This window comes from Arachis ipaensis, chromosome B1, assembly GCF_059453495.1.
Source record: "Arachis ipaensis isolate K30076 ecotype BB chromosome B1, ASM5945349v1, whole genome shotgun sequence".
Lineage (NCBI taxonomy): Eukaryota > Viridiplantae > Streptophyta > Magnoliopsida > Fabales > Fabaceae > Arachis > Arachis ipaensis.
This window is the reverse complement of record NC_142436.1, coordinates 150,154,256-150,181,388: the sequence shown is the minus strand read 5'-3', so window position 1 is coordinate 150,181,388 and position 27,133 is coordinate 150,154,256. Positions and strand designations below refer to the sequence as shown.

General features: G+C 29.2%; 6 protein-coding genes across 7 annotated transcripts; 3 read left to right on the top strand and 3 right to left on the bottom strand.

The window, feature by feature from the left end:
* Window positions 1–542: 542 nt before the first annotated feature.
* MPS1 (multipolar spindle 1) lies at window positions 543–3,533 on the top strand. 2 transcript variants are annotated; one of them, XM_016344850.3, is made up of 10 exons: window positions 543–713; window positions 801–858; window positions 931–1,077; window positions 1,166–1,231; window positions 1,379–1,449; window positions 1,548–1,602; window positions 2,094–2,207; window positions 2,339–2,531; window positions 2,669–2,739; window positions 3,085–3,533. In XM_016344850.3, exons 1-10 carry the CDS (start codon window positions 579–581, stop codon window positions 3,267–3,269), a joined length of 1,095 nt encoding a protein of 364 aa, XP_016200336.1. In that variant the 5' UTR covers window positions 543–578; the 3' UTR covers window positions 3,270–3,533. The 2 variants fall into 2 exon arrangements, with proteins under 2 accessions (XP_016200336.1, XP_088358371.1); XM_088502245.1 differs by having other exon boundaries at window positions 1,379–1,464.
* A 1,667-nt stretch (window positions 3,534–5,200) lies between these two features.
* On the bottom strand, window positions 5,201–6,996 carry SKIP1 (SKP1 interacting partner 1). The gene is made up of 2 exons (XM_016344842.3): window positions 6,390–6,996; window positions 5,201–6,043 (listed from the first exon to the last, which is right to left on the bottom strand). The coding sequence occupies exons 1-2, from the start codon at window positions 6,743–6,745 to the stop codon at window positions 5,470–5,472; spliced, it is 930 nt and encodes a 309-aa protein (XP_016200328.1). The 5' UTR covers window positions 6,746–6,996; the 3' UTR covers window positions 5,201–5,469.
* Window positions 6,997–9,627: 2,631 nt separating this feature from the next.
* Window positions 9,628–10,416, top strand: LOC107641327 (PMP3 family protein At4g30660). Its single transcript, XM_016344827.2, has 2 exons — window positions 9,628–9,795; window positions 10,107–10,416. The coding sequence occupies exons 1-2, from the start codon at window positions 9,706–9,708 to the stop codon at window positions 10,251–10,253; spliced, it is 237 nt and encodes a 78-aa protein (XP_016200313.1). The 5' UTR covers window positions 9,628–9,705; the 3' UTR covers window positions 10,254–10,416.
* Window positions 10,417–13,689: 3,273 nt separating this feature from the next.
* On the top strand, window positions 13,690–14,463 carry LOC107641336 (PMP3 family protein At4g30660). The gene is made up of 2 exons (XM_016344833.3): window positions 13,690–13,860; window positions 14,171–14,463. The coding sequence occupies exons 1-2, from the start codon at window positions 13,771–13,773 to the stop codon at window positions 14,306–14,308; spliced, it is 228 nt and encodes a 75-aa protein (XP_016200319.1). The 5' UTR covers window positions 13,690–13,770; the 3' UTR covers window positions 14,309–14,463.
* A 1,111-nt stretch (window positions 14,464–15,574) lies between these two features.
* LOC107615516 (putative F-box protein At5g55150) lies at window positions 15,575–16,693 on the bottom strand. Its single transcript, XM_016317575.1, has one exon. It carries the CDS (start codon window positions 16,691–16,693, stop codon window positions 15,575–15,577), a length of 1,119 nt encoding a protein of 372 aa, XP_016173061.1.
* Window positions 16,694–25,474: 8,781 nt separating this feature from the next.
* LOC107615509 (putative F-box protein At5g55150) lies at window positions 25,475–26,566 on the bottom strand. The gene has a single exon (XM_016317569.1). The coding sequence runs from the start codon at window positions 26,564–26,566 to the stop codon at window positions 25,475–25,477; it is 1,092 nt and encodes a 363-aa protein (XP_016173055.1).
* Between the last annotated feature and the right edge of the window lie 567 nt (window positions 26,567–27,133).

Genomic DNA, 27,133 nt, shown 5'->3' with positions numbered 1-27,133 from the left:
TTTAACTAAGTTAATACAAGTCTAATAAAAAAAGTGCAAGCATGTATCATTTTTTTCCTTGTTTAAGAAGATGATGATAATAACGATGATGACGAGGTTGTTGAAGAAGAGCAAAGAAGCTCGAAGGAAAAATTATTGAATATCTGATTTAGTTAGGATTTGATCTGTAAAATTGCTTAGAATTGAATTGCTTATATATATATATAAGAAAATACTCGCATGAGAAAAATGTTTATTATAAAAAAAAAAAATATCTAATAATAATAATAAGAAAAAGTATAAAGTATTAATATATTATCTGTTAATTTATTGTCAATAATAATTAATTAATATATTTTAAACACATATATAAAGAGATATATCCAAAAAATATATTTAGAAAGATACTTTTATTAAACACAGTCATAAAAAGGATTTTTTTATTAGACACATTCACAAAAATACCTCCATTAAACATAATTATAAATAAAAGTTGGCAGAAGTTGGTAGAAATATTATTGGTAATTTAGCGGGATTGAAAAAAAAAAATAGAGCATGTTGGATACTTACATCGAAGTGTTAAATACGAAAAAAGGGAAATGGCAGAGAAGGAAGGCGGGAATGACGAATCGCTGAAGCTGGCGGTGGCGATATCGCTTCTCCGATCGAAGGTTTTGAATAACAATAACGAGCCTGGTGCGTCTTCTAATGACGCCCTTCGTTGGAAGCGAAAGGTTCGAAACGAATCACTTCCTTCTTTTTCTTCTGAATCCGATGCGTTCTCCGTGTGTTTATTTCTATTTGTGTGTTTGGAATCTTAGGCTAAGGAAAGAAAGCAAGAGATCCTGAGGCTCAGAGAAGATCTCAATGAAGCTCTAGGTTCGATTTCCATCTTTCACATGTACACACGACGCGCTTACTGAAATTAGGAGCTTCTGGAATTTGATGTAGATGCTTCGCACTGCGATCTCTTCCCCGCTAGTGCTTCTTGTAAGTGCTATTTCTTCGACAATTTGGGACAGTTAAACCCTAATCAGCATGGAAGTGGCTCTGACGCCAGATTCAACGATGTCCTTCGCCGTAGATTTCTTAGACAAGGTTTCGCTATTATCATCGCTCTCATCTTATTCGTTATGGCACCGTGATCTTCAATGAACCATTGGTATTGAAAATCTGCTTTCTGTAGTGCGCTTTAAGGAAAGAAGGAGAAGAGTAGGTTCATCTTCTTCAAGTCAGCAGCGACTTACTCTAGGTGCATTATTGCATAGTAACACTCTAACAGCTTCTTGAGTTAAAGGCACATTTCATTATTTGTAACAAGAATGGTGTTACTTCCATATTGAGAATTTGAAAGAGAGTCGCACTAAATTTGTTTTCAATTTTGAAACTGAAACTACAGGTTTAACGGAGGAGGATGAAACAGAACAGCTTAAGGCCTCTGTTGACTTTCTTGTGGACCTTTGTGATTCTGTATCACCTGGCATAGTGCTTCACTTTACCATTTATTTTCAATTGCATTTATTATTTACACAGAATGGCAAACCTTTTCTTCCCGTTTTCTTTTTTAGGTAGATGATTCCAAGTTTGCAAACCTGGCACATCAAGCTGAAGAGTTTATATTGGGTATTCTGTGCTTTTCAATGTTTGTGTACAACTTGTTTTAATTAGATACTTATAATTTACAGCAAGCGTTTATAATTAAGTTCCTGTATGGGATCAATATTTTCTATTAGGTTGCTATTTTTAAATTTTTTCTTATACCATAAATTTGTGGCTTCCTGTGGGGTTTCATTTGTCTCCAAAAGGAAAGCCCAGTTCGTATTTTGTTTTACGAAATGCATCAAGTAAATGAATATTGGCTGTGAATGAATAGCTGTATGAGCCGAATGAGTTAATTTCAGCTGTATTTGGCAATACTTCATGCAAGCCCGTACACTGGGCTAGTCTCCCACTCTTGCAAACTTCTGATTAGCATCAAATTTTGACATCTTGTGCGCTTATTATGTTTCATTCGAATTTTTATGGCTTCATTTTGGATGATCATGTTACGAACTACCCACAATCCTGTATCCTTATTGTCCCCACTAAAGATTATTTTATGCCTTTTTCTGAAGTTACATTGAAGAATCTTCTATCTAATGGGAGGAACCTGGAACTTATCGAAGGAATTATCAACAGCCTAGTTACACGTTTGGTTAGGCAGATGTGTTTGCCCTTGTCAGAAAATGGTATCAGTACTTTTAGATTTGCTTACCCTTTTTTGCTAAACTTTTGTAGCTGTGTAATATCTTTAATTTTTCTTGCCTTGGTCATTCAATTGATTAGCATTTTGTTTTTTTTTTTAAATAATTTAATCTAGGATCTCAACACTCGGATGCGAATGCACAGTATTGTATCCAGCATTTGATTCGTAAACTTGGAAGTGAGGGCTACATTGGCCAGCGGGCAATACTTTCAGTTTGTCAGAGAATTTTGGTGCTAGCCGAACGTTTGCTTTTCTCCGATCCTTTTGATGATGCCTTTCCCGATATGCATGAAAGTATGTTCTTAATGTAAGTTCTATGCAAATGCATGTTAGCATTCTTGACTCGTAACCCTGAATTTCATTAACTTAACGAATAGTTCAGTATAGGTTGAGCCCGAGGAAGTGTTTTTTAAGGCTAATTCTTTTTTTATTTATGGATGACAGGATCCAACTCATCGAGTTCATGGTGTCAGATTACTTATTAGAGTGGTCAAAATCTGAAGATTTTGATAAAGGTACACCATAGTTTTACCTATGTTTATTATTAGCAGGGTTTTCGAATTCCTTTACTTCAATTGAAAACTATTTATTTATTTTTTCCTTTTGCAATAAATACATTATAAATGCATTGAAAATTTAAAAATTTTAACTCTGCGATAAAATCTTTCTATATTAAAAGTCTTGACAAACGGCCTTAACAAAATTGTTATTATTATTCTACATAAAAAAAATGATAATGTTCAAGTATTTTCCTACACATATTCTTCCCCTATTTAAGTCTTGCTGATTGATTGTAATAAGAAGATAAACCAATTATAACAACTATAACTAACTAATAACCATGACATTACACTTCACAGTGCTCCTTGAAGATTGGGTGTCATCAATTATCCAGGCAAAAAAAGCATTAGAACTTCTGGAAAGTAGAAATGGACTGTATGTACTCTATATGGACCGAGTAACCGGAGAATTGGCAAAACAATTTGGCGGGGCTTCTCTTCAGAAGCTTATTAAACAAGATATTTTCAATAGCTTGCTCTACTAACCATTGGTTCAATATAATGTTGTAATATGGTGATTGATGACCCTGTTCGTGGTCCATATAGGAAAAGTTGTGTTATAGATGGAAAATGGAAGGAGTATGATTCCTAAACATTGAGTGAACTATACAAGCAGGCATTACTGGATCTGGATGGATTTTCATGTGTTAATGATCGGCATCTATCACTGTCATCTAGTCATTGTTTTCGCTACTTTCGGCCACTGTCTTTTTCTTCAATACAAAAGTTATAGTTGGTTGTATCTACAATTCAAACTTTTCCTTTTCTTATGTTTACACTGTTTCTGTTTGCCTATGCCTTGTATTTGATACTTCTTTTTTTATCAATACGTGCACCGTCTATTAGTTGTTTTTGGTATTAGATACGTATTAGAAAACTCTGCTTCTTCAATATTGCTTTATTTAGATTTTCCGGACAAAGTTGGGATTTGCAGCTTTAACCTGATACATTGCTATTTTACCTGCATAAATTATAATAACCAAGTATCTCAAAAAAAAAAAAAGATCACGTGAAAAAAAAAAGGTATTCACTCCATGTATTGGTATATATATTGCACTGTATTGGAGCTTCTTGGCAAAAGGCACAGCTATGAGGCACACAAGAGGCATGCTTTGTGCTTGCTTCGTCGCTTTGGTGCTATTCTCACTGTGGCTACTAACTTCAGCAGATGATATCAACCAGAAAGCAGCATCACTAAGTGCAGTTGTTTCACACAAGAGTCTAGTACCGACATACCACAACTTTTTCTCTCAAAACAGAAAGTTTTCGCCTCGTTCTAGAAGAAGGGGCCCGCGTTCCTCAGCAATCAGAACTCGAATATCAATGTTGCAATACGGCTTCATTCTGTGCACATCTCTTTTGTTTGGTCCATTCCTCAATTTCATGTAGTAGTAGTAGTGTCATCATTCATTTGTTTCCTCATTTATATTCTTCATGTGTAAAGGATCCACCAGGATTTCTAAATTTGACTATCACAATTCCGTTAATTTCTTTTCTTTTCCTTTTCTTTGCTAGTTTATACTATACATGTATTCATTTAATTTGGACCAAAATCTTGTCGACAAAAAGAATAAAAAATCTCAATCTAATCTTAATCTCTGCCAAAATTTAAAAAGGATAAAACAAAGTCCACTAAGTAACCGAAAGGTTCCTCTTTATCCCTTTACTTTTTTTGCCACCAAACCGTGCCGTGCTCAAAGAATAAGTTGTCATGTCATATTGCAGAATTCACTACTATTCCCAGGAATGGTTTGTTTAGTTAGGAATCTCATTCCTAAAGTTCAGAAATTCCTAAGCAGTATCGTTTGGCTCTTATAAATCCAAGTGCACCCTACAACAACAATGCAACTTAAATTTGCCTACTTAACAGAGATTACTATTAGTCATTTATCACCTTCAATCAAGTTCAAATATGAGCAAACCATTATTAGTTGTCTTTATTTTCTTCAACATCCTCAAGTATGGGAGCACATCTGATGCAGACACAGCTATGATCATGGAATCAAGCAAACTAGGCATTCAAAGAACATCACCAGTACAGCATGCCGTCCAAGAAACAAGTTCTTCGCGGTTCGGAAAGGCAGGAGGTTATACTTCTACGGTGCCAAAGACCATAAATCAGCCACGCAGTGGCCGGAGAAGTGCAAGCTGTTCAATCAAACCTCCATCCTTTTTCATGGCTGCACTCAATTATGTCATTTTGGGATTATTCCTCATTACTCGTTTCTTCTGAGACCCTAAACTTATTCTCCATTACATTGGTACCCCAAACATTACTTAGGATTTAAGCCACCAGTTAATTCAAGTTAAGTCATACAATGTGTTCCTGCTGTTATCTAGTGTATTATATTGTGAACGAAGTTAACTTGTGAGAGAGAAATTAGAAAACTCATTCTATGAAGATGAAAGTTGAATATGTGAAAAAAAATTAGTATAAACAAGAACAACATTATTTGGTAATATATTATATCAATTTCAGACAATGTTCTTCTATATAATACATTAAAGAAAGCACAACACGGAAGGGATACAATACAACCAAATAGGAATTAAATAGACACAGATCATAATTCCTACAAGAAACATATGATAATAACTGCAGAAATTTCACTGGAACCAACCATAGATCAACAGAAATAAGATTGAATAAAAAAGTTAACTTCTTGTACTGATCTTCTTCGATGCTCAGATTCGAAAAACATCAGTTTGGAACCTCTCATCATACAATCTCCAATGCCCATACCTTTCAGTGTGAAAGACAGACCTGGGAATATAGAAATTTGGCTTTTTAATCTCTTTCAGGTGTGCCAAATTGGGCGTTGCATTCACAATGTCTCGACTGGTTAAGTTAGCGCACCCAGACAAATCCAAGAACTCAAGGTTTGAACACCTTTCACATATCAAACTAAGGCCTTTAGCTGATAATTTAGAGAACCTAATCTCCAGAGACTCTAGATGAGGCATAGAATTCGCAATGGCGGCAGCTTCTGATTCTCCATCTTGTGGACAAGCATTTAGATACTCATCCGGAACTATCCCTATGTGCTGGGAGGGATCAAGCCAATTCATGAGATTCCTCTTGAGAACCTTAAGATTGGGGCAATTTTTTCCAACCAATGCCAATGAAACATGGGATATTTCATAACAGTAGCTGACATCAAGCTCCCTAAGCTTTGGACACCTCAAAGCTATTCTAGAGATAGAGTCATCAGTAACATGAGGGCAGCTCCTGATCGACAACACCTCAAGATTTGGGCAACTGAAACGCAGTTCAATCATATTCAAAGCAGGCAAGCAGCAACAACAAAGGTAAGGCTTCATATGTTGGAACATAGAAACTTGAAACCACCATATAAGAAACTATTGAAAATAGTAAATTACAGCATGCCCAATTTGAAGTTTCCAACAATCAAATCATAAATCCACACGGAACAATTAAAAGCACGAAATTTTGAACCTCCAATACAAAATAACGAGAAAGAGAAAAGAGGGGGGGGGGGGGGGGGAGAAAACAGAGGTATGCAAACGGTTACCATTATCCATGACTCTCAAAACGAAACACAATTGAAGGAAATGGGAATCCAAATTGAGAGGCAAGTTCGCACCTTTCGGCGACCAAAGCGAGAGAGCGATCGGAGCAGTGACGAACGCGGATCTCGGTGAGAAATCCATGGCTCCATCGGACGACGGAAGAAAGCATGGAATCGATCTTACGCTCGAAATGAGGGGCCCACCAGGTGGGAAGCTCGGGGGGAGGGTCGAATTGGGGGTCGAGGTTGAAGATGGTGTGAAGAGAAGGGTCCTTGAAGGCGCGGAGCCATGACTTGCAGACAAGCATGGTGCCTCGCCATCGGTCCTGGATGGTGAGTCGGGAGAAGATGTTGGTGAGGCACTCGTGAGTCAACTCGGCCCAGTCTGGTCCTCCTGACTCGCTGCTTTGTTCTTCTGCGTCGGCTTCCATGGTCTCTCTCTCTTTCTCTTCCAGATAGCTATATGTTTTATGTTTATATGAAGGAAGCCTTTCTTTTGGGAAATTTTCCAAGAACAAATATTTAAATGTTACTTAAAAAATCTTCCTTCCCCAACACTTAATCTTTAACAAATTTGTATAATTGTATTCAGTCCATACGGCTCATTTTTTTTTTTTTTTTAATATTGAAAACATGTGTATTGTGCCTGACTGTGGAGCTGTGGGGTGCTATACAGGAGTGTAGAGCAACTTTATCTAGATGGTAGCGATAAAATCGGACCGTTTTTTTTGGTTAAAAAAATTAGGGTCACAAATAGGATGGCGTCCGATTTGTGTGGAGAAAAAATTTTAAAATTTAGCCATTGTAATCGGACCATTCGATTTTAATAAAGTTTTTTTTATTTCGAAAAATTTAAATCGAAGCGTCCGCTTTGATTATAATATATATTATTTCAACGGACAAATAAAAATCAGTTGGTACGATTTGTTATGTTTATATGTATATATATACACATGTGTGTGTTACGAGTTTGCAAATCTCTTCTCCTTCGTGATGTTAGGTAAATAAATTTTAATAAATTTGTTATAAGATAATTAAATTTTAGGGTAAAGTATATTTTTTGTTTCTGAAATTTACTAAAAGTTTCAAAAATACTCTTAAGTTTTAATTTGTTTCAATTTTATCCTTAATATTTTCAATTTGTATCAATTTTATCCTTATCTTCAAATTTTTTGGTCAAACTATGGTCAACATTAATTTTTTCCAATAACACCCCCCAAACCCTATTCTCTTTCATCATCATCAAGAACAACTCCTCCCTAACATTCCTGCCGCCGTTTGTGCCCCAACTCCGGCCACCACAAGTGATGTATATCATATCCTCATTCTCTCTTTCATGGAGAAGACTCCATTACAAGACCCAACATTCCACCACCAATCCCTGACCATGGCTCCAACCAACAATACTATGAAGCACTTGAAATCAAATCCATCAACATTTAAGAAGAAGAAGCAAAATAAAAAAGGGCAACAGCAACATCAACAATAACAAAACACAACAACAGCTCCATGCAACAACAGATCAAAACTCCATAACAAATAAGAGGTACATGTCCCTTCTGATTCTCAATTACTTTCTCTTCTTTGTGGGTACCATATCTTCAAGCATGGTCTCAAAGATTTCAACAAAAAGATTCTACCTTTATCATATTCATTGAAATCATGTTGGGAATCAACAACCTTCTCTTCTCATGGGGCGTTGTATCTTTCAGTTTGCAATTGTTGAAGGTAAGATCCCATAGAAATTGTTGGAGTCAAGCCAGAGATGCTTGAGCTTCTTTAGAACTCCGATGGTGACCGAAATCCCACCGAAAAAGTCATTGTAGGACAAGTTGATGAGTTGGAGTTGAGATTTGGAGGAGAAATTCATTGGAATGTCGCCGGAAAATGTGTGGGAAGACAAATTGAGGTACCAGGGGAAGTTCATTATGTCGCCAAAGAGCGTGCCGGAGAGGAGGTTGTGAGCGAAGTTGAGTAGCTGGAGGTTGGCGAGGTTAGGTTGGTGAGGTTGAGGAGCGGCGGAGGGAGGTGGCTGGAGAGGGAGTTCTTCTGGAGGTAGACTACACGGCAGAAGAGACAATCGGAGAGGGAGTGAGGGATGGGACTGTTGCTGAGTGAGTTTGGGGATGATGATGAAAGAAAATAGGGTTTGGGGGGTGTTATTGGAAAAAATTAATGTTGACCATAGTTTGACCAAAAAATTTGAAGATAAGGATAAAATTGATGCAAATCGAAAACATTAAGGATAAAATTGAAACAAATTAAAACTTAGGGGTATTTTTAAAACTTTTAGTAAACTTCAGGGACAAAAAATATACTTTACCCTAAAAAATATTATTATAAAATAAAAATTAATTTCTTTTTATAATAACGAAGAACTAATCTGTTAGATGTAAATAATTCTTAAAAATTTATAAAAAATAAAAATTTATTACAAATTATTAGACTAATTTAGTTATTTTTTTATTTGACATTAAAATAAAAAAAAATTTAAAAATTAGTAATTTTAATTTGTACTCACTAACGTTTTTATTTAGTCGTCTAATATTATATTTTTAAATATTAATAATTAATTATTTGTCAAAAATAATAAATTATATTATTTTAAAATAAATTAAAAAATGCTATAGGTAACGTATAAGACTTCTTAAACATTTCTTAGCGGCTAAGAGTGCTTACTCCTTCTTAGCGAATTATTTAGTTTTTAAAATTGTTAAATTCTTGTGAATTATTCTTTTCGTGTAAAAATTAAAAAAAATTATTTTTATTGATGTCATATTAGATAATTAAATGAACTTAAAATTATTTTATATTAACAGTATATTAAAATTAAATTTAAAATAAAATAATAAATAAATTTTTAAAGATTTATATTTTAAATAGATTAGTTTTTAAAAAAATATTAATAAATTTTGTATAATAACAAATGTAGATAAATTAGTTTAAATTAAAATTTTTTATTTTAAGTACCTAATTATAGAAATTAATTTAAAAATAATGTGTTTATATACATTATTTTAAAAAATTTTATTGATATTTTTTGAGTGACTAATTTATCCGAAATATAAATTTTTAAGAATTTAATTATATTTTATATTAATTTTAAAATTCTCCAAATATAGATTTTGGATTTGGACGTGTACGAATCTAATCTTCCAAAAGTTCCATTGGCCTTTGAAGCCCTTTGTAGAGACATTTTCCATTTAATTTAATAATAATTTAATTTAATAATATAAACAAACCATGAATCTCCACGTGTAACACGTGGCATCTTGGATCTTCGTTGATATAACTTAAACTTAGTAGTATCAAATAACAACCAACAGTTTCCATTCCAAAACCCCAATCCATTCCACAAAGAACAAGAGAAGCTTATCAGAGTCAGAGGAAAATGCCAACCCGATGTGAAATTTGCTGCGAGATTTTGATCGCCATCTTGCTCCCCCCACTCGGTGTTTGCTTCCGCCATGGTTGCTGCAGTGTACGTCTTCATTTCTTACTCTCGCCACATCTTTTCTCTTTGGATCTGGACTTCTAGGATCAGATACTAACACCCTTTTACTTATTTTCACTGTTTTTGTAGTAAAAATCTCTTTTTTTCCTTCTGGGTATCATTGTTTTTATCTCTTTTTTATCTAGCTACTTGAAAGTAGTTATTTTTCAGTTAAATGGGAATTTTTTTTTCAGGTGGAATAATATTTGATCAATCTGGAGTTGTATGCTACCATTACTCTATTGGTTCTGTGTGTTTCCCTTGTAGATTTATTGATAGTGGATGCATATTTTTTGCAGGTTGAATTCCTCATCTGCTTGCTGTTGACTATTCTAGGGTATATCCCTGGGATAATTTATGCACTTTATAGCATTATCTTTGTTGATCGTGATCAGTACTTCGATGAGTATAGGCGCCCTCTCTATGCACAATCTAGCACCAATTAATGTGGGGTTGGGTTTCCTTGTTCCCTTTATGTACTCTTGTGTAATTGTGTTGCATCTGAATCCGAAATGGAACTACACTAAAAAGGTAGAAATTTAGATGCAGCTAAATGAGTGTGAAATTGACAGGTGAAAATGGTCAATTAATTTAATAAGTTTAATTAAATTATTATTTAATAATTTTTATTTATCAATTTTATATAAAATTAGTTGAATCTGAATTTTTATTTTTTTAAAAAAATTAATTTTGTAGAATAAATTAATTTTTATATTATTTTTAGTTAACCGATTTTTTAAAGATATATTTTTTATTGCATAAAAAAAATTATACTTCAAGCACAATATTTTAAGACAAAGGAATTTTTTTAACTAAAATGTTAAGGAAACATTTTACCAAGGATAAAGGTGATCTCTGTTTAAAAGAAAGTTGACAATTCAACCTTTTAACTTTTTTATTTCGAATAAGATTTTTTTTGTTAAAAAATTCGTTAAATAATAACAAAAATTAGTTTTATGGAAGTTTTATTTGTATTTTGTGGGAGATTTTAAATTTTTACAAAATTCTTTTTAACAATTTAACCAAATACTACTGTTACCTTCTTTATCCTCATTATTATCACTCCTATCTCTATTATTTTTATTGTTTTATCATCATCATCTCTTCTACCGTCATCATCACCAATATCAATATTATCAACATTAAAGTTCTCTTTAGGTTTAAAACCTTCACAAAATACAAATAAAATCCTCACAAAATTAATTTTTGTTATTATTTAACGGTTATTTAACAGATTTTTTAACAAAGGGATCGTATTGTCCCAAAATAAAAAGGTTGTCCCAAAATAAAAAGGTTGATGGTTGAAGTGTCCATTTTTTTTGGACAGGGATCGCTTTCTCCTTCGTAAAAATGGACAAGGAACGAATTTGGTATTTACTCTTATTTTTAAGAGAAAATAACAAATAAGTTTTTAATCTTTTGTCTTGCGAACATTTTCGTTCTTGAAGATTAAAAAATATATTTAAATCCCTAACCTCTTAAAAAATCGGACATTTAGATCCCTCCATTAAATAGGGTCCGTTAAACTCAACGAAAAAATTTGACTTGACTCCCGTTGAACTGACCTAGTCGTTACAGTGTCCTACGTGAAGGGAGAATTTTCAAAACAGGACAAATTAGTCTTCCCTCCTTTAAAACGACGCCGTTTTGAATAGTACCTTTTCCCTTCAAAGGCTCGTCCCTTCCCACTGCCACCATACACCGCTGCAACTTTCACAACCATTCTCCCACCGATGCTCTTACTCTTTATTGCTACAAATTTTCGTCTTCTAAACTCAAAGATTTGAATAATGAATACCCTTAAGCACCACACTAAGAAGAAGAAAAATGGGTGATACGTTGAGATGGTGGTGAAGGCAAGTGGGTATATGCGACCATCAAGAGTGACAACTTTAAAACCAACATTTTTACTTGAGCTTCTAACTTCACCTGCAAAAAAGAAGAAATAATTACATGATTTTGATAACCATAGCATGAATTCATAGAAACAAGAAGAATTTGGATAATTTACGAGTGTAAAAGCCCTGAAACTTGAGGTGAAGATGAAAAGTTTTGAAAGACTTAAAGACTCTGATTATAAAAGTTCTTTTTCTAATACTCTACAATTGAATGATAAGTCAAATTAGGAATTAGATGATGATGATTCAAAGTGAGACTGGTGACGAGGAAGCATTTGTCGGGAGCGGCCATTGTTCCTCTGACTTTGTTGTTGTGCCAATGACATCGGAAATTGAAAGTAAGAGTGAGAATTTTTCTTATGTAATACTATTGGACTGAATTTGACTACCACATGTGGTGGTGTTGGTGCCAAATCTGCCATTGGAGGAGGAAAAGCAAGCTTCGACCAAAAAAAAAAAAAAGAACAAAAAGAATAAGAACAAAAACCCCAACAAACATGAAGAAAACCCCTCCACCGACGAGCACGGCAACGCACGAGCAATAGGATAGCAGCGGCGAGTAGAGCAGCACACGAACAACAACAGCAGAGAAGAGTAGACGCAGGATCAGATGATCCATAAGGGAAGGGGTACTCACCAAACGAAATCGTTTTGAATGAGGGGGACTAATTTGTCCCCATTTTAAAAACTCTACCTCTACGTAGGACACCGTAACGGCCAGGTCAATTTAACGGGAGCCAAGTCAGTTTTTTCGTTGAGTTTTAACGGACCCTATTTTTAATAGAGAGACCTAGATGTCCAATTTTTTAAGAAGTTAGAAATTTAAATATAATTTTTAATCTTTGAAGATGAAAATGTCTGCCGAACAAAAGATTAGGACCTATTTGTTATTTTTTTATTTTTAATTAATTGTTAGTGTGTTAGGTAAATAAATTTTTAATAAATTTTATTATAAGAGAATTAAATTTTAAAAAATATTATTATAAAATAAAAATTAATCTCTTTTTATAATAATGAAGAACTAATTTGTTAGACGTAAATAATTTTAAAAAATTTATAAAAAATTAAAATATTTAATTAGATTTTATTAGACTAATTTAATTATTTATTTTTTTATTTGACATTAAAATAAGAAAAAAATTTAAGAATTAGCAATTTTAATTTGTATTCACCAATATTTTTAATTAGTAGTCTAATATTATATTTTTAATTAATATTTTTAAATATTATTAATTAATTATTTGATAAAAATAATAAATTATATTAATTCTAAAATAAATTAAAAAATGCTATGGGTAACGTATAAGACTTCTTAAACATTTCTTAACGGTTAAGAGTGATTACTCATTCTTAGTTAATTATTTAGTTCTTTTAAAATGGTTAAATTCTTGTGAATCATCCTTTTCGTGTAAATGTTAAAAAATAATTTTTTTTATTAGTGTAATATTATATAATTGAATTCACTTAAAATTATTTTATATTAATAATATATTAAAATTAAATTTAGAATAAAGTGATAAATAAATTTTTAAAGATTTATATTTTGAACAGATTAGTTTCTAAAAAAATATTAATAAATTTTTTTATGATAATAAATATAAATAAAATTGTTTAAATTAAAATTTTTATCTTAAGTCTTTAGCTATAGAGACTAATTTAAAAATAGTGTATTTATATTTATTATTTTAAAAAAAATTATTAATATTTTTTTGAGTGACTAATCTATCAAAAATATAAATATTGAGAGATTTATTTATCCCTTTATTCTTAAATTTATATTTTATATTAATTTTAAAATTCTCCATGTATAGATTTTGGATTTGGACGTGTACTAATCTAATCTTCCCAAAGTTCCATTGGCCTTTGAAGCCCTATGTAGACATTTTCCATTTAATTTAATAATAATATAAACAAACCATGAATCTCCACGTGTAACACGTGGCATCTTGGATCTTCGTTGATATAACTTAAACTTAGTAGTATCAAATAACAACCAACAGTTTCCATTCCAAAACCCCAATCCATTCCACAAAGAAGAACAGAAGCTTATCAGAGTCACAGGAAAATGCCAACCCGATGTGAAATTTGCTGCGAGATTTTGATCGCCATCTTGCTCCCCCCACTCGGTGTTTGCTTCCGCCATGGTTGCTGCAGTGTATGTCTCCATTTCTTACTCTCGCCACATCTTTTCTCTTTGGATCTGGACTTCTAGGATCAGATACTAACACCCTTTTACTTATTTTCACTGTTTTTGTAGTAAAATTCTCTTTTTTTCTTCTGGGTATCATTATTTTTATCTCTTTTTGATCTAGCTACTTGAAAGTAGTTATTTTTCAGTTAAATGGGAATCTTTTTTTCAGGTGGAATAATATTTGATCAATCTGGAGTTGTATGCTACCATTACTCTATTGGTTCTCTGTGTTTCCCTTGTAGATTTATTGATAGTGGATGCATATTTTTTGCAGGTTGAATTCCTCATCTGCTTGCTGTTGACTATTCTAGGGTATATCCCTGGGATAATTTATGCACTTTATGCCATTGTCTTTGTTGATCGTGATCAGTACTTTGATGAGTATAGGCGCCCTCTCTATGCACAATACTAGCACCAATTAATGTGGGGTTGTGTCTCCTTGTTCCCTTTATGTACTCTTGTGTTGCATCTGAATCTGAAATGGAACTACACTAAATTTGTTTTTATCTATATATCATTTATGTGAGAACAAGCTTTTTATTCAAGTTATAATGTTTGACACTGTTATTCAGTTTGCTATGATGTTCTTCAAATTAGAAGTAAAAAAGAAAAGGTGATTACTTGTAAGACATAATACACAGGTTTCTACCAAAATAGACCAGAATAGATTACTAGGAGGAAAGAAAAAAGACAAGGTATTTGATAGAGTTCTCTATAAGAACTGATGGAGCTCTCTAAAATATTTATGAATTTGCCCCATCTCACTATCCTATATTCACTTATTGGCAACAAAATTTTAATGAATTTATTAACAACCTGTGAGGGCGATTCATGCACTCCCAAAGGGCACCTCCACCACCATAAGTCCATCATGGACGATTCCTGGAATTGAATGTTAGGAGGAAGATTGCTTGCTAATGTTGTGCCTAGTCTGGGATAGTATCTTGTGATTCTGGTGTTGGTTATAGGTGCTAATCAGATCAACAATTTTTTAGAACTCTGTGGATGGGGATTGAATATAATGTCTTACTAATTTGTTAGGTGTTATTGATTTTTCCCAATTTAATATTTCGCTTGTTGAAAGGTGAAATGATATTTGAGATTCCAAGCTCATTTGAAACAGAGTATGTTGAGAAAATTTGTGTCTATTGTTAAAATCTATTGAGAAAATTTGCAAGCAGATATAATCTTGGGAAATTTAAAATTCTCAATTTTTATAAGTAACTTTTTCTTTTTTCCCTCTCCTAGACCTATCATGATGTTTTACACTGGGAGAAATTATTTTTCTTACTATTCTTATACCAAAAGTTGAAATTTTCTGTGACCTGTGAGGTAGAATTCGGTGTTGCAGATTTGATTTGTGGGAATTGAGTTTGATTTGTGGGAATCGATTAGGGAAAATTAGGTGCTAAATTTGTAAATAGAATAAGAAAATTTAGAGGGTCAATTTGCGAATATGCACTATAATGAAAAAAAAAAAACCGTAAAGTGTCATATGCACTAAAAAAAAGCTAGTGAATCTTTAGTTCTTAACATAATTCTTTGAATCGTAGAGAAGAAACAAACAAAATTAATTACAAAAGAACCATATCATTCTAAATGACAAATCCTAAATTATAATGGAATAACAAAGATAAGGGTGGATATCCAATATAGGCCTATAGCATAATCGAACATTTTATGCATGCAAGTTACTACAATCCTGTGGAACTGGAACTACCCAAATTGGTGGAGGATCAATCCTATCTGCACATTGTACGAGGCTCTTAACATATTTCTCTTGAAGATTAAAAACACCCCAATCATGTCCACCATACATGTAATCCAAATTCATCTCTTCCCACCTATCATCTGTAAAGTAGATTGAATTTGCTTCACACCCCAAACAAGTTTTAGCATCCATTGATACAGACTCATTAGCATCCAAGAACAGAATTTTATCATGTAAAGATTTCATCTTTTTCCACTTCTTGTCTTCAATATCAAGCTTATAAACAGTAAAATATTTGGTTTTATAAGGACAAATTAATGGTTGTGTATCTTCAGAGGATAAAAGATCTTCTTCTTCTACTACTAACCCATCATCATTAACAAAATTTCCAATAAATCTTTTTACCAACAAGATATCTTCCCCAGATACTACCAAATACAAATTTGTTGAGAAGTTATCTCCAAAATATGATTTCTCCTCTTCATAATTCACTACCATAGTCGGTGTTAAAAAAATCCATCTTATAGGAATTGGCCCAGAAATATTCCAAACTTCAATAGAACCATCTTGTGTCAAAGCATAAAGATGGTTGTTGCTGAACACAATATCACAATAAGATTGTCTATCATTAGAGAGTTCAACCCAAGTTGTAGAGTTGCAGTAAGCAATCTTACGGTTGCAACCATATATGATAGCAAGAGTGTAGCTTGAAGGAGAGGAGTAACACATTAAGATTGCTTTGACTATGAAGGTTTTCCTTAAGTGTTCAGCAAAGTAAGAATATGTGAGAGGGTGCAAGAATGAAAGGGGAAGAGGTGGTAGGTTAATAATAGTGGAAGAAGAAGGATTTAGAAGAAGTGGAACTCCATTCTGATCAAGAAACACAATCCAACCATGAGAAGAACCAATACACCATGCTCCAACATGATCCTTCAACATGTTCTTCCACTCATAACGCTTCTTCTCTGCTAAACTGAAGATGCTTCGGTCAACAGTCATAGGATCATCATCATCATCATCAATAAGCTGTGTTTGTTGAATACTTGGAAGAATGGCATAGGGAACTGAGAGAGAAAGAGAAGCCATTGAAGTGTGAGTAGTATATTTTGTTCTTTTCTTGACACGGTTTAATTCTGTGGAAAAAAGCTTTGAGGGTTAAACTTTAAATAGACTCAGGTATGTACATTAAAACAGGAAACTAATATCTTATTAAAATTTAAAATCTCATTAATAAGATAAAATATTGTTGAAGATTCAGCACGTAAATAATATAAGAAGCTGTTCCCGTGTTCCTACATTATTAGAAAGAATTGAGTAGTCTTAACTCTAAGAATTAAGATTGTTAATTTAACATTAAAAAAAGCTGATTTCTCCAACATCCCAAATAATTAAGAGCAAAAGATATTCCTTTTAGTTAGGATCAGTTAATGTTATATCATCAATAAATTAAAAAAAAAATATTTAAATCCAACAATTTATATTTTCTTATTTTTTCTTAAATATTAATTAAATTTAAAAATATATTACACATTAATTCTCATACTAAAATATCTTTTTAATTAACTGAAAAAAGATTAAAATATCTTTTTGAGTAATATTACAAAAGGACTAAGATCTTTTTTCAATATATCTAAAAAAAAAAACAATCTTTTAGGATTAGTTTCTAAAAAAACTAAAATACCCTTGTAAGTTAAAGGTTGTTAAATTATATTAAAAATTTTTAATTTGAATTTAAATTTAAAAAGATAATATATCCACATCAACTATCATAAGAGGCTAAAAATATCATATATTTTAAAATTTATACCTAAACGGTTAAATACCGTTAAAGATTAAATAAATTTCGTTTGCTTCTTAAAATCATATATTTTAAAATCTACACCTAAAAAGTTACTTTACTCTTCGAAAGATAACAATTATCCTTTTTAGTTGGCAACAATCAAAATTGAACATGTAATCATTTATTGTTATATTATTTTATTTTAATCAAAGATAGGAGACTCGAACCGCAATCTCTTAATCTCTTAATTGAGTATGGGAAGACTATGCCATTTGAGCTCTTACTCATTGGCATTTATTGTTATATTATCAATAAGTAAATAAATTACATTTAAATTCACTAATTTATATTTTTACTCTAATTATTAATTAAATTAAAAAATATCATATATTAACCAATTAAAATATCTATACCAATATATAAAGTCAATATTAGAGTTTGGTATCCAATTTTTGTAGACACCATTTATCCTTAAATAATTTATTTTACAAACTAAATTTATGGACAAAATAGTAATAATATATTTTTGTTTTTTAATTAAAAAAGTCATTAACCGATGAAAGAGTTAAATAACTACCGCAATCGTGAAGAAATTAAATAACTGCTCCACTTACAAACATCTATCCATGTTGTTGTTCGATCTTCTTTTTGCTTGCTATCTTTTAGTTCTGACAGCATTTATTAAAAAAGGAAGAATTCAACAAATCAATCAGCAATCACGTTGTCAAGAACAAATGCAACAGGTTTATTTTATTTTTGAGTACTAATTTTTAATTTTTAAAAGAAAATTTAAAAGATAAGTACTTTTTGTCTTATTCTATTTTTACATCTAAAGTTTATTTTTTTTATAACTGTAGATCGAGTACTACTACTCAATATTTCAGAAAGTTTCTTATATGAATCAGTTTCAAATCTATAACAATATATAATGGCAATACATGAGTTTGGTGTCCAAAATTTATTTCCAATATTACCCTTTCTATTAATTTCTCCACTACGTGCTTGACATAACTTTTACCTGTTATCTTTTACCTCTCATCTGTTTCTTTCTTCTCATCTCATCTCTTATTAGTATTATTGAATATAGATAGAAATTTTTTTATTTAATTTGCTTTTAATCTATTTTTTTTAAGATATCACAAACAAAAATAGACATATGTCTAGAATTATTGTCCTTCAATATTTTACTTGAGGTACTCCATCTAAATTAATTATTATAAATAATAATTTTTTCGTTTAGATCTATATTTTGATTATTACTATTATATTGTTTTTTACTCTTAGTAGCTATGATTTATATAAGAAATTACTTTATTTTTGGTAAAATTTAAAAATAACAATATATAATGACAATATATGGATTTGGTGTCCAAAATTTCTTTCCAGTATTACCCTCTCTATTTAACTTTTCCACTATTTGAACACTTTAACATAACTTTTATCCGTTATCTTTCGTCTCTCATCCGTTTCTCTCTTCTCATCTCATCTTTTATTAATATTATTGAATACAGATAATTTTTTTATTTAATTTACTTTTAATCCATTTATTTTTTTTAAAGATATCACAAACAGAAATAGACACATGCCTAGAATGATTGCCCTTCAGTATTTTACTTGAGGTACACTATCTAAATTAATTATTATAAATTATAAATAATAATTTTTTCATTTAGATTTATGTTTTAATTATTACTATTATATTTTTTTTACTCTTAGTAGCTACGATTTATATAAAAATTACTTTATTTTTGGTAAAATTTAAAAATACATTAATCTCATATCAATAATATATTTGCTTTTTAAACATTTAGATACTGAAAATAATAATAGAATTGGTCCAAATCCAAGTAATAGATGAAACACTAATAACATTAGTGGGTATAAATTCTCATTTTTTTAAAAGCTTTAATTCATAATTAGTAAACTTTTAATTATTTCTAATATAATATGTTACATATATCTATAATACAGTGTATTATGATTGATAATTGTTCACTTAAAAAATTAACACTATTAATTTTATATTTGAATTTTTTATTATAATACTATTTTAATGTACTCTAGATTTTTATTATGTATTTATAATTTTGATAAAAATTATTCTTAGAAGAAATATTAATCTTATTTTTTAATTTTTTTGGTCCAGACAATATTAAATTATTTATATTAAAAGATTTAGATAATTCAAAAAATATTATTTATATATTAATAATCTGTTTTTTAGATATTCAAGTATTAGAATTAGTCTAAATAATATACTGAATGATGATAACATTGGTTAGTTGTATATATATATTCCATTAGTTTGTTAATTTTATCTTTTGAATTATTTTTTATTATGGTAATATTTTAATATATTCTAATTTTTTATTGTGTATTTATAATTTTAAAAATAATCATTTTTAGAAGAAATATTAATTTTATTTCTTAATTTTTTTAGATCTAACAATATTAAATAATTTATATTAAAATATTTAGATAATTCTAAAACTATTATTTATATACTATAACAAAATAACAATATACAAAGGGATAAAAGAGTTTGATGTTCAACTTTTTTTTTCTACTATTCAGTGAATTTTGTATGACAGTTGTTGTATAAAATATTTATTTAAAAATATTAGTAATTTTTTATTTAATTTATACGGTAAATAATAACATTTTATGTAATTTTACTTTATTTAATATCTAATAAATTTAGATTTGAATTTTCTTTTATTTTTTTCGGCATGGTTGAACTGAAATAGTCTCATTGTATGATTAACAACTTTAATTTCTATTAATTTTTATTTACTATTTTTTTAATTTATGTCATAATGACTTTTTTTATTCTAATAATAATTATTCCATACAGAGAAGTGCATCTTGAATTAGAAATAGAAGTAAAAAAATGAAATAAATTAAAACGTAAATTAATAGAGTAAAAAATTAAAGAAGAGGTTACACGTAATTTTTCTACAACTGTTACAGAAATTCAGATGAAAATAAGGTAGAGAATATGAATTGTGTTCACCGTAAAGGTGGTTTCTTTATGTAAAATGTAAGGGAGAAGTTCTACCATAAAAGTTAATATTAAAACTTAAATTTGGACATTAAAATTTTGAAGTGAGTCATGTCATTTAAACTATGTGCAATTATTGTCAGGTACAATAGTAGTCGTTTTATAAAATATTTATTTATTTATTTTTAAAAATATAATTTTTTTAATTCTAAAAGTATTGGTATTTTTTTATTTAGTTTAGAGTGCAAATAATATTTTAGTTTATTTTATTTAATACCTAATAAATTGAGATTTGAATTTTTTTCACATGATTGAATTGAAATAGTGCTATTGTATGATTGACAATTTTAATTTTTGTCATAATAACTATTTTCTCCTACTATAATGTTTTGGATTAAATATTTTTTAATTTAATTTATACTATAAATAATAATATTTTATTTCATTAGTTACCTAATAAATTAAAAGAGATATAAGAGTTTGGTGTCCTATTTTTTTTTTTAATTTTACTTCTATCACTATAATCCAAAACAACCGAAACAGTTATCATTAATTATTATATTCTCCTATTTTGTTTATTAATCATTCTTATAGTTTGATATTTAAAAATAAAAAAAATAAGTATTTTCATTTCTTTAGTTTTTTCACTATTTACAAAGAAATGAAGACCTATTCAGGTTTAAATCTATATTTTGGCATACCACTTAAAAAAAATGAAGGCAAATATGAAAATCCACGACATTTAAGCAAAATTATCTTTTATAAATAACTAACATATATTTTGGTTTATGTATACTCTTTTTAAACCAGGATAATATTATTATCATTATTTTTAAACTATGTTTTTTTTTTTTACTTTTTTATTGTGTGCTTTTATAATTTAATATTTTAATAATTTTTTATAATAATTTTATGGTAAAAAAATATGATATAAATAAGATTACGTTAATATTAAAATAATATAAAAATTTTTATTTAATAAATTTAAAGAGTAAATAATATATTAACAAAATAAAAATAAATTAATTTCTTAGAAAAATAGAAAAGCGGCTGATAGTACCTGTTGAGCCGCTAATCTTTTTATAGTATGATTTATTGATTCTATTAGGTAAAGTAAATTAAACAAAAAAATTAACTATAAATAACAATAATAGTAAAAAATTATAGCATACTAAAAAAAGAGTACTAAAAATACTAAAAATATACTATATAAAAATATTATCAAGAACTTTTAAATTTGTTTCAATTACTACAAAATAAATATTTAATTTTTTTATTATTTTTAGTACTCTTTTTTATAATTGTAATTCTTGTATACTATATTTTAGTGTAATTTTTTATAATATAGATTATGATTTTATTAAAAAAGATAAATTAAATAAAAAATTAATCATAGATAATAATAAAATCATAAACTTTGGATTCCAAATTAATATTAAGAATAAGATTATTGAGAGTACTAGAATAAGAATATGATGTAAAAAATACTAAAGTAACATTCTTACGTTAATACTTAAAAAATGTAACATATTTGATTAAATATTCTTTTACACACATATATATATTTAAAAATATATTTTATCTATTTTTATATGTTATTTTTATTTTAGTAAGTAAATATTAATTTTATTATAAAATTAACTAATAAGATCTATTTAAATATCTAAATTAAAATAATAGGATAATATAAAAAAATTATTTAAGTTGATATCCATTTTAGTCATTTTTTTAATCTAAAAGTGAGTTTGAATGGTAAAAGCCAAACAACATTTATTTTATTATAATCCATTTTGATACAAAAATTACCAAACATAAATCATTTTAACAGAAACTTATTTTTTATTAAAATCAAGTTTGCAAAATCAATTTTATGCAAATTTTCATTTGTAAACAATAATTCAAACACACACTAAGTGTGTGTTTGGATTACGGTTTGCAAACTGAGGTTTGTATAAAATTGATTTTGTAGAATTGATTTTGATCAAAAGTGAGTTAGTATTAACGTGGTTTATGTTTGGTAATTCTTATTCAAAATGAATTATAGTAAACTAAATATTGTTTGGATTACATTATTCAAAATCACTTTTAGTTAAAAAATTACAAAAAAGAACATGAATTTAAATAATTATTTTATGTTATCTTATAATTTTATTTTAAATATTTAAATAAATTTTAATATTTTTTTTAGTACTCTCAATATTTTTTAGTACTCTAATAGGATTAATAGAATTATAATACAAAGTAAAAAAAATATTTCATACAAAAAAAAATAACAATAACAGTAAAAGAACTCATATAAAAAAACAGAAATTTTATAAAAAATAATAATATACATAAGAGAGTATTAGAAAAAAATACTATAAAAAAAATAAACATATGAATAATGAAGGATATAATTGGTACATAGAACATAAAGTTCAATCCAACGTGAAAAGGTGAACGGAAAAGCTAGAATTTTTAGCTTTTGGTAAACCTGGGTTGAAGGCAGAAATCACTTCTGCGTTTACAGCATAAAAATATTGCCAAACATAAAGATGAAGCTTTCAAGAAACTCAAACGAGCTTCTCTCTTCTCCAACGCAAATCCAAACACACCCTAAGTCATTAGATGAAAATTTAACTATTTTCAATTAGAGAAATTCTGCACCTTCTTCCTCTTGCTGCACGTTATTCTTCCTCTTCCTCTTCTTCTTCTTTTCTTTCATTTCTTGCCTTCTCTTTCTTCTTCTTCATTTACGTGCTTTTCTCTCTGTTTTCTTTCTTCGTTATTCTCGATTTCCATTGTTTTTTGATATCAAGCTCTGAAATCATTTTTGAAGAAAAAGAAACAGGAGGAGAAAGAGAAATAGTTCTGAATTATGCATAAGATGTACTTCAACGAATTTTGGGTGTATTTCTTAAATCCTTTGGGTGTAGTTTTGTAATCCTTTGGGTGTATTCTGTAATTTTTTGGGTGTATTTCTATAATCGTTTTGGTGAATTCATGTAACCGTTTGGGTGTATTTCTGTAATTCTTTGGGTGTATTTCTGTAATCGTTTGGATATATTTCTGAAGTTCCATTATCTTCAAATTTGGCAAAAAAACTCGTTTTCATGGAGGAAGAAGAAGAGTCGTTCATAATCCATGGTGAGTAGCGCGCTTTGGAAACAGGAAGCGGTTGAATAACGCGTGCGTTTATTTACTCTTGAACGTAGACTTGTGCCAACTTGTAAGACTTGTATGTGTAGCAGGCCTCTTTCAATTATCAACTTTACGTGAAGTTGATTGCATCTAAAAATTTTAAATATAATAATAAAATAATAATATTATATCACATTAGATTGAATCAATTTTAATATGTCTTTTAAAATAAACTCTATAGATATTTTAGTATTTTTAAAATAAAATTTAAATATCTAGTAATTCATAGATTCAAACATTATTAATTAATCATATAAGATTATTTTAATATTTTTAAATTAAACCTAAATTTTTTTATTTCTTTTAAGAAGTAATTATAAGAGTATTTTAGTCTTCTAAATATTAAAATTTATCATTTTAAATACATATTAATTTAAGTTTAAATTACAAAAATATTTTTTTAAAATTAACTACTATATATTTATATTGTTTTTATATATTTTTATTTATATTTTATATATTAACATATATTTAACTGATTCGATGATTGATTTTTTTTAATATAGAATTATTGTACTTGTTTGGGTACCATTAAATCGATAAAAAAAATTCAATGAAAAAAGATTTTTTTTTTATTTGTTAGTGTGTTTGGTAAATTTCTAATAGTAAATGTAAAAGTACTAAAAAATAAAAAAAATATTTTTTTAGAAATTATAATTTATATCTTTTTTTAAGAGATCTTTTTTTCTTAAAAAAGATATTTTTATATAATAAATAAACAAAAACTTTTATCTTATTTTACCCAAATATAATTGATAAATAATTTTTTTTTACATAAAATCACTTTTATTTTTATAAAAATTTTTAAAATAATATCATTTAAAATAAAAAATTTTTAAAAAATGGCGCCTAAATAAATTCTAAATTTGCAGCCGTTCAAAAAGTGATATACTTGTCAATTTAATCCAATAAATAATCTTTGACACTGTTATTCAGTATATGTGAGAACAAGCTTTTTATTCAAGTTATAATGTTTGACACTGTTATTCAATTTGCTATGATGTTCTTCAAATTAGAAGTAAAAAAGAAAAAAGTGATTACTGTAACACATAATACACAGATTTCTATCAAAAAAGACCAGAATAGATTACTAGGGGAAGGAAAAAAGACAAAGTATTTGATAGAGTTCTCTATAAGAACTGATGGAGCTTTCTAAAATATTTATGAATTTGCCCTATCTCACTATCCTATATTCACTTATTGGCAACAAAATTTTAATGAATTTATTAACAACCTGTGAGGGCGATTCATGCACTCCCACAGAGCATCTCCACCACCATAAGTCCATCATGGACGATTCCTGGAATTGAATGTTAGGAAGAAGATTGCTTGCTAATGTTGTGCCTAGTCTGGGATCGTATCTTGTGATTCTGGTGTTGGTTATAGGTTCTGATGTGGGTGGGGATTGAATATAATGTCTTAGTAATTTGTTAGGTGTTATTGATTTTTTCCAATTTAATATTTGGCATTGTTGAAAGGTGAAATGATATTTAGAGATTCCATGCTCATTTGAAACACAGATAAAAATAATTCTAGCTTACTCTGAGTTCTATTGAGGAAATTTGTGTCGATTGTTAAAATCTGTTGAGAAAGTTTGCAAGCAGAGATCTAATCTTGAGAAATTTAAAACTCTCAATTTTTATAAGTAACTTTTTTCCTTAGAAGACTTTGCCCAAAAAAAAAAGATATACTGTAATGTGTCATATGCACTGAAAAAAAAAGCTAATGAATCTTAAGTTCTTAACATGATTCTTTGAATTGTCAGAGAAGAAACAAACAAAATTAATTACAAAAGAACCATATCATTCTAGATGGCAAATCCTAAATTACAATGGAATAACAAAGATAAGGATGGATATCAGATATAGCATAATCGAACATTTTATGCATGCAAGTTATTACAATCCTATGGAACTGGAACTACCCAAATTGGTGGAGGATCAATCCTATCTGCACATTGTATGAGGCTCTTAACATATTTCTCTTGAAGATTAAAAACACCCCAATCATGTCCACCATACATGTAGTCCAAATTCATCTCTTCCCACCTATCATCTGTGAAGTAGATTGAATTTGCTTCACACCCCAAACAAACTTTAGCATCCATTGATACAGATTCATTAGCACCCAAGAACAGAATTTTATCATGTAAATAACTCATCTTTTTCCACTTCTTGTCTTCAATATCAAGCTTATAAACAGTAAAATACTTTGTTTTATAAGGACAAATCAATGGTTGTGTATCTTCAGAGGATAAAAGATCTCCTTCTTCTACTACCAACCCATCATCATTAACAAAATTTCCAATAAACCTTTTTACCAGCAGGATATCTTCCCCGGATACCACCAAATACAAATTTATTGAGAAATTATCTCCAAAATATGGTTTCTCCTCTTCATAATTCACCTCCATAATTGGTGTCAGAAAAATCAATCTTGTAGGAATTGGCCCAGAAATATTCCAAACTTCAATAGAACCATCTTGTGTCAAGGCATAAAGATGGTTGTTGCTGAACACAATATCACAATAAGATTGTCTATCATTAGAGAGTTCAACCCAAGTTGTAGAGTTGCAGTAAGCAATCTTACAGTTAGAACCATATATGATAGCAATAATGTATCTTGAAGGAGAGGAATAACACATCAAGATTGCTTTGACTATGAAAGTTTTCCTTAAGTGTTCAGCAAAGTAAGAATATGTGAGAGGGTGCAAGAATGAAAGGGGAAGAGGTGGTAGGTTAATAATAGTGGAAGAAGAAGGATTTAGAAGAAGTGGAACTCCATTCTGATCAAGAAACACAATCCAACCATGAGAAGAACCAATACACCATGCTCCAACATGATCCTTCAACATGTTCTTCCACTCATAACGCTTCTTCTCTGCTAAATTGAAGATGCTTCGGTCAACAGTCATAGGATCATCATCATCATCAATAAGCTGTGTTTGTTGAATACTTGGAAGAATGGCATAGGGAACTGAAAGAGAAAGAGAAGCCATTGAAGTGTTGAGTAGTAATTTTTGTTCTTTTTTTGACACGGTTTAATTCTATGGAAAAAAACTCTGAGGGTTAAACTTTAAATAGACTCAGGTATGTACCTTAAAACAGGAAACTGATATCTTATTAAAATTTAAAATCTTATTAATAAGATAAAATATTGTTAAAGATTCAGCACGTAAATAATATACATTATTAGAAAGAATTGAGTAGTCTTAATTCTAAGGAATAGTCATAAAGCGTCAAACATGAAACTAGGTATATTATTATGTGATTGCAGCAGAAATTAAGATTGTTAATTTAATATTAAAAAAAAAAAACTGATTTCTCCAACATCCCAAATAATTAAGAGCAAAAAATATTCCTTTTAGTTAGGATCAGTTAAATCATCAATAAATTAAAAAAAATATTTAAATCCAACAATTTTTATTTTCTTATATTTTTTTAAATATTAATTAAATTTAAAAATATATTACACATTAATTCTTATACTAAAATATCTTTTTAATTAACTGAAAAAAGATTAAAATATCTTTTTGAGTATATTACAAAAGGACTAAGATCTTTTT

What these genes read in the sequence shown, in the direction of transcription:
- MPS1 (XM_088502245.1), top strand. Translation starts at nt 579, where the DNA reads ATGGCAGAGAAGGAAGGCGGGAATGACGAATCGCTGAAGCTGGCGGTG. An exon ending in AGATCTCAATGAAGCTCTAG is followed by an intron (nt 859 to 930) that starts GTTCGATTTCCA and finishes AATTTGATGTAG; the next exon opens with ATGCTTCGCACTGCGATCTC. An exon ending in AGCTGAAGAGTTTATATTGG is followed by an intron (nt 1,603 to 2,093) that starts GTATTCTGTGCT and finishes CTTTTTCTGAAG; the next exon opens with TTACATTGAAGAATCTTCTA.
- SKIP1 (XM_016344842.3), bottom strand. Translation starts at nt 6,745, where the DNA reads ATGGAAGCCGACGCAGAAGAACAAAGCAGCGAGTCAGGAGGACCAGAC. An exon ending in CTCGCTTTGGTCGCCGAAAG is followed by an intron (nt 6,044 to 6,389) that starts GTGCGAACTTGC and finishes ACTGCGTTTCAG; the next exon opens with TTGCCCAAATCTTGAGGTGT.
- LOC107641327 (XM_016344827.2), top strand. Translation starts at nt 9,706, where the DNA reads ATGCCAACCCGATGTGAAATTTGCTGCGAGATTTTGATCGCCATCTTG. An exon ending in TCCGCCATGGTTGCTGCAGT is followed by an intron (nt 9,796 to 10,106) that starts GTACGTCTTCAT and finishes TATTTTTTGCAG; the next exon opens with GTTGAATTCCTCATCTGCTT.
- LOC107641336 (XM_016344833.3), top strand. Translation starts at nt 13,771, where the DNA reads ATGCCAACCCGATGTGAAATTTGCTGCGAGATTTTGATCGCCATCTTG. An exon ending in TCCGCCATGGTTGCTGCAGT is followed by an intron (nt 13,861 to 14,170) that starts GTATGTCTCCAT and finishes TATTTTTTGCAG; the next exon opens with GTTGAATTCCTCATCTGCTT.
- LOC107615516 (XM_016317575.1), bottom strand. Translation starts at nt 16,693, where the DNA reads ATGGCTTCTCTTTCTCTCTCAGTTCCCTATGCCATTCTTCCAAGTATT.
- LOC107615509 (XM_016317569.1), bottom strand. Translation starts at nt 26,566, where the DNA reads ATGGCTTCTCTTTCTCTTTCAGTTCCCTATGCCATTCTTCCAAGTATT.